The 6,677-nt window shown below is 34.9% G+C and overlaps 1 protein-coding gene and 1 long non-coding RNA gene across 2 annotated transcripts in view; both read left to right on the top strand.

Annotated features, from left to right (window-relative positions):
• The first annotated feature begins 6 nt into the window (after positions 1–6).
• On the top strand, positions 7–2,558 carry LOC112098360. The gene is made up of 5 exons (XR_002905482.1): positions 7–511; positions 725–1,152; positions 1,485–1,629; positions 1,789–1,878; positions 2,010–2,558. It is a non-coding gene; the product is annotated as an uncharacterized LOC112098360 (long non-coding RNA).
• Positions 2,559–2,658: 100 nt separating this feature from the next.
• The window catches only part of LOC18042788 (pectinesterase 2), a 7,101-nt gene continuing 3,082 nt past the window's right edge, over positions 2,659–6,677 (top strand). The window contains exons 1-2 of the mRNA XM_024183383.1: positions 2,659–2,728; positions 3,323–3,517. Of these exons, the coding sequence (XP_024039151.1) occupies positions 2,659–2,728; positions 3,323–3,517 (265 nt within the window). The remainder of the gene's footprint in view (positions 2,729–3,322; positions 3,518–6,677) is intronic.

Below are 6,677 nucleotides of genomic sequence, written 5' to 3'. Positions count from 1 at the left end.
TCATTAACCAATCTAAGGAGTTTAAATCTCCATTTGTGCGAAAATTGTGAGCAGCTGCCTCCTTTGGGAAAATTGCCATCCCTTGAAAAGCTCTATATATCGGACATGAAGAGTGTGAAAAGAGTGGGTAATGAAATTTTGGGGATAGAAAGTGATCATCATGACTCATCTTCATCTTCATCGGTTATTATTGCCTTCCCCAAATTGCAATCACTTTTCATTGAGGATTTGCCGGAATTGGAGGAGTGGGATTATGGGATTACAAGAACGGGACACCCCTTCATCGACATCATGCCACGTCTTTCTTCCTTGGCAATTGCTGTTTGCCCCAAATTAAAGGCACTGCCCGACCACATTCATCAAACGACAACATTGAAGGGATTGAGCATTTGGGGGTGTGACCTTCTGGAAGAACGTTACCGCAAGGGGGAGGGGGAAGATTGGCCTAAGATATCACACATTCCCAACATATATATTAATTATTTGCGCATTTGAGATTTGGCATTGACAAGTAATTTCTTCTCTTATTCTGATTTGCTTTGTTGTTTTTAATCTAATTAAGAAGCGTAATTGCGTAAATAGCATTTTGAATCAAACTCTATATCAGAAATCTGCAATACATACTTTCTAAAATTCTGATTTCACATCCTACGATTTTTAATTTGTGAGATAGGTAACGTTACTGTAAAAGATTATTAATGCAATATGAGTAATTCTTTTGCAGGACAAGTGACCTACATTTAGTTTGGCTTTGGAGTTGAACAATAACCTTTCGAGGTCAGGACAACAAAAAAACGAAGCTTAATTTGCCACAGATTGCATGTATTGCCATTATTGACAATTTTCTGCACAAGGGATCAAGGGAGATTGGAGGAATTGGACGAGTGGGATTATGGGATTATAAGAACGGGAGACGCCTTCATCAACATCATGCCAGCCTTCATCAACATGATGCCATGTCTTTCTTCCTTGGAAGTTTTCAGTTGCCCCAAATTAAAGGCACTGCCCGACCACATCCATCAAAGGACAACATTGAAGGAATTGCGCATTGGGTGGGATTGTGATATTCTGGTAGAACGTTACAAAAGGGGGGAAGGAGAAGACTGGCCTAAGATATCTCACATTCCCAACCTTGAGATTGGGCGTTGACAAGTAATTTCTTCTCTTACTTTGATTTGCTTTGCTGTTATTTTTAATCTAATTAAGAAGCATAAATTTCATTTTGAATCAAAATCTGGAAATACATATTTTCTAATATTCTGATTTTCATATCCTATGAATATACAATTTTTAATTTGTGATATGATGACGTTACTGTAAAGATTATTAGTGCAATACAAGCAATTCTTTTGCAGGTCAAGTGACCTACATTTTGTTTGGCTTTGGAGTTGGGTAATAACCTTTCGAGCTCAGGACAATAAAAGACTGAAGCTCAATTTGCCACAGATTACATGTATTGTCATCTAATGTATCATATGATGCAGGAAGCAGGGCAGGAAATGAAATGAGAAGCTTACTAGTGGAAGGATTGCCCATGACAGAACCCAAAGGAAATGAAACCATTTCATGGCAGCAATTGACAAAATTCTCAACCAGTTGCACTGCAATTATGATCATCCTCAGCCAAAGGTAATTTCTTCTTCTGCATTTTTGTTATCTGCTATCTAATTAAGGACCATAAACTATTTTTAATCAAATTCTATATTAGGAATATATGCAACAGTTTCTAAATTTTTGGTATGGGTGTAATGATGGTAATCTCTCCTTTTTGTCTGTCATTGAATGTAGGATAATTTTGAACCGAATCATTTTTGACAATTGCAGAGCAAGTGATGAAGAGTGAGAATGGTGCTAGATTGGGGATTAATGCAAAAGGAGGTAAATTATTAGCAGTTTTTTCCGCCTTCTTTGAACCAGCGCCTGATTCACAATTCTCCATTAATTCGGCTTTTGTCCAGTTGATTGAAAAATTCTCCAATTTCCTTTGTGCTAAATGTACATGTGAGCAGGCAGCAAGCAGGAGTAGGGAGAAGAGAAGCTTTTTAGTGAAAGCTTGAACTCAGTTAATTCTACAGAGTATGTGTTTTGGCTGATTTATCTGAATCAGGAAATTTTACTTCCATCTGTTACAAGATCAAACAGAAACAAAACACAAGAAAGGAATTTTCACGGTTGGACATTGTTAGCTTCTTTTTCTTTTGGTCCTATCAAGCGACAGCTGTATGTATGATTGCATTAAGCTGCTGCTGGGAAATTTTCGGAATTGATGGCTGCCCATGCTTTTGCCAAGAAACTCCTCATGTTTTTGTTATCAACTATATCATCTTTCACACTGTTTTGACACTGTTAGGATTAAACTTTAGTAAAGTTGTTTCAATTATCCATGTAATCAGGCTGAGGATACTCAGCAGCTTATTTAGGCAAACGTCAGAATTCAGTTTTACAAGTTAATCCTGCCATGTGTTTTGCTCGTGACCTGGATGGAAGAAATCCTCTTCATTTGGCAGCCATGAAAGGACGGATTGATGCCTTGGCCCTTGGGAGAGTTGTTCAGAACCTGACCGCTTGCAGCTTCAGCCACGATGATGGGGTGAGACCATCTTAAATCTGTGTGTGAAACACGATCAGCTGGAGGCACTGAATTTTTTTTTCGATTATATGGATGATCCTCAAGTTTTGAATCCTGAGGATGATTATGGCATGACTATCTTGCAGCTCGCAGTTGCAGGTAAACAAATTGAGGTACTGTTTTATTCACATTTGTGAAGTACATAATTTGTTTGTGCTGCGAAAGAAATAAATATACTTATAGGTGAAAAATCTTCAAGTTCAAATCAATCACAATCTTAAGAGTTTTTCTAATGAATTAAGTTCTCCACCAGTTCCGAATAATTTGATTTGTAGCAAGCAAGAATTGCTTTAGAAGGTCAATTTTGGCTTGCTTTTCAAATAACAAGTTTAGAAATCTAATGCAGATCACATTTTAGGCACTCATTTATTTTAATGAACATTTGTATTTGGGTATAGTTTAATTTACCCCGACTAAAATGACAATCTTTTATATACTTGCAAGATATGAAATTATCAATTTACTACTATTTTCATGTTCAAAGGTGAGAGCAAAATGAGAGCGTGTTGATGAAATTCTTTTTATCTTCTTAACGACGAATGGAGTAAAGTTATGTTTTCTGATCCTTGTAGAGTTAGTTGAATATTGTCATTCTAGGTGGGCGTATATAAATTGAAATTTATGCTTTCTTTTTATCATATACTAATAATCAAATATGCAGGTCATAAGGTTTTCGACAACTAATTATGATAGATGCGAATGCTCTTAATGCAAATGGCTTCACAGCATTGGATGTACTAGCACAAAGCAAAAGAGACATAAAAGATTGGGAGATTGGGGAGTTGATTCGACGTGCTGGGGCATATAGAGCAAAGGATGTTCAATTGTCAGCAAATGAACAGACTAACAGCTTAATATCCCTTGAAAGTAATAGCCAAAATCAACAAGGTAAAGGGTTAGAAAATTCAACTAAAAAGCTGGAAGATGATTGGTTGGAAAAAATGCGAAATGCCATAATGGTGGTGGCATCACTGATTGCTGCATGGCTTTCCAAGCTGGTGCGGACCCTCCTAAATAGTCCTTGGCATGACACTTCTGCTTCTTCTTGCCGACATCAGCAACTACACATCGTTACACTTGCTTTTTATTGTTCAACACCACTGGTTTTCTGGCTTCTCTGAGCATTATACTACTGCTCATGAGCGGCTTGCCACTACTGAAGCGTAGGATTTTTATGTGGGTTTTGATGGGGACAATGTGGGTTGCAATCTCAGCAAAGGGAATGACTTACATGGCCTCTATAGATTTCCTGCTAGACCATATACGTTTCATTGCTTCCATCTGCTCCATATATTTTATCTTACGTATGGTTTTGCATTGGGGGGAACTCTATTTCTTGGGCACATGATTCCCCTTACAATCAAGGTGATATTGTATTTTAGAAAATCAATTAGAAGACCTTGTCGCATTCAGGCTTAAGATGGTCATGATTATGAACCCCCAACTGCTTCAGATGTTTACAATTAAAGTCTATGGAGTGAATATATATGATTACATGCTTCTATATAGGTGTGGGTGCTTGATAATGAATGTCAGTGGGTGCAAAGCATAACATTAATTCATTTTGTTAGCGATTGCTTCATATATCATAAATTGCTTCAAGAAATCAATTAAGAGACAAAGGGCAAATTCAGGCTGAAGATGTGCATTGCAACAAGGACTAATAACGAGATATTAAAACAAAGAAATTAGGAAAATCTATGGATAATTCAAGTGAAAATCTATGGATAATTCAAGTGAGACCATAGAGTTTTTTTCCCCCCACCCCAAGGACTAATAATGAGAGGAAGCAAACAGTTATTAGAATATGTACTACAACAAAGAGCACAAACTTGGATATTCATACGGATATTGTGCATTCATTGACTGGATTTGTTGGCCGTCATTAACCGTGTATTTATGACTTTTAACCAGACTTTTTTGCCATTATTAACTGCAAAGTTATGATAACTAGTGAATGATGCAATTGCTTAGCTGACATTCTAATCTCACATTGGGCCAGAAGATATCGCCATCATTTGTATTAATTGCACCTAGCTTAATCGTCTCAAAGGTTTGGATATAAAATTATAAGTGCCCATGGGCCACTGGCCCATTACAGAGACCCCACTTTCTCTGTAACTGTAAATCAAAGCCCCAAGGCCATTATTATGTAAACATGGATGAAACAACTTCTTTCAAGACCTCAGTCCTGATCATTCTTATCTTGTGCAATAATCTCGTTAGTCTCTTTCCCATCCCATAAAATACATTAATCTTTTTTTTTTTTGGCGTAAGTTAGTGTATTTAAAATGTGAATTTAGAAATAAACAACACTTTAAAATGTACAGAAGTTCGTATTTAAAAGCTTCCATTTGTACTTATTAAAATGTATTTTGCATATTTAATAGTATTAGTGAGCACATTTCTAATGAAAACTCTAAATTTTTTGTTATACTCTTGGCTTATGACATGTTACCTACAGCATACGAGATTCTTGGAGTATATATAACAGATTAGCCGCTGTATTGTAGATGCATCTATCGCTTGGTTATCTGAAATTAAGTCTGTTGTTATCATTCTAGGAGGCGCATATCTTATGTGTGTTGGCGATGAGGATCTGCAAAAATTTTTGTTATCGTGATTATTGTAGATGCATTGATTTTCCTGGACTTTGTCAAAACAAAGGTGATTGCGCTGAATAATGTCTTCAAAAATGCCCTGAAAATGTGTGGATCCGGCAACTGCCATCGCATTTGTAATTAATGCTTTAAGCTTAAGAATAAAGATGCTAATTTTAGCTGTCTACATATCCAAAAATATCTCCTCCGCGGCCCTTTTTTTTTTTTAAAGAAAAAATTTGGCCACGTTTTTAAGAAATGCTTTTGAAATTTCGATTGAAAGTACAAGCCTTTTGTGAGAAATTCCGATTGAAAGTAGAAACCTTTCGACGTCTACGTAACAAAGTTAGTTAATGGAAAAGAAAAACAGGGAAAAAAAAAGCGAAGAATTAATAGAGCAATAATCTCCTGGAAAGAGCGATTATTTAGTGTATAAAGTTGACGCGAGTCAATTAAATCAATGCATTCTCTCTCTTCAACATGTACCGTGTGGGGCACTCCTTTCCATAATTTTAGCTTTCAAATTGAGCGTGCGGTTCAAATTAAATAAAAACTTCATGATTTTTCTAATTTATCAAGTAAGATAACAGTAAATTGATGTTTATTACATTAATTTAGGATATTAGACTTTGTTAAAGTATGAAAAAGTTATTACATTATATAATGGCATTATACAGTTGAAACATTTCAAAGATGCGCCAGCACCTCTCTGATTATAAATACCGAGAGGATAGTATCTATATTAGTAGTAAAGTAGTACAATTACCAACATTTTGAAAACTCAACTCTATGTTATACGTATACATTGAACGTATAATTGACTCATACTTAAGCAATGTACCTTTATCTTTCTTTTTGGTTACTAAAACTATCATCTTAGGTATTCCTTTCTAATGTATTTTTCGATGCATTAATTTGATTATAAAAATATCTCCAAGCAAACAATGCACCCTGATTAATTTAGGATGTTTTGGGTGCCCAAGTTATTCAAAAATTATTTTAGGTTAAAATTCCCTAAATATGTTAACTTTACTTTGATTCCATATCCTCAATTTCTCTGACGCAGAAGCCACTAAATTTATTAAATATGTGAATATTTTCTTATTTTGTATTTTCTTAAACACATTTCAAACTCTTAAAATCATTCCCTTTGCCAAATTTATATGATCTTGTTTTGAAATTTTTAAAACTCTTCACTTAGTATTTATTAAATCAGCCGCTTGGAAGAAAATCTTATCCACTATTTTAGGAAAATATATTACTTTTTATAATTATTGTATATCGATAGTCCTCTATTTTATTTGCTCAAAGTGTTTATTATGTTTTGTAAGAAAATTATCATCAAGCCTATTCATTTTTTGCAATTTTACTATCTTCGTATTCTACATTATTTTTTGAATTTGAAAAAATCCTAAAAATTACTAATGTAATTATAAACTTTCAATAAT

This window comes from Citrus clementina, unplaced genomic scaffold, assembly GCF_000493195.1.
Source record: "Citrus clementina cultivar Clemenules unplaced genomic scaffold, Citrus_clementina_v1.0 scaffold_5, whole genome shotgun sequence".
Classification (NCBI taxonomy): Eukaryota; Viridiplantae; Streptophyta; class Magnoliopsida; order Sapindales; family Rutaceae; genus Citrus; species Citrus x clementina.
This window is presented reverse-complemented; position numbering and strand designations above follow the sequence as displayed.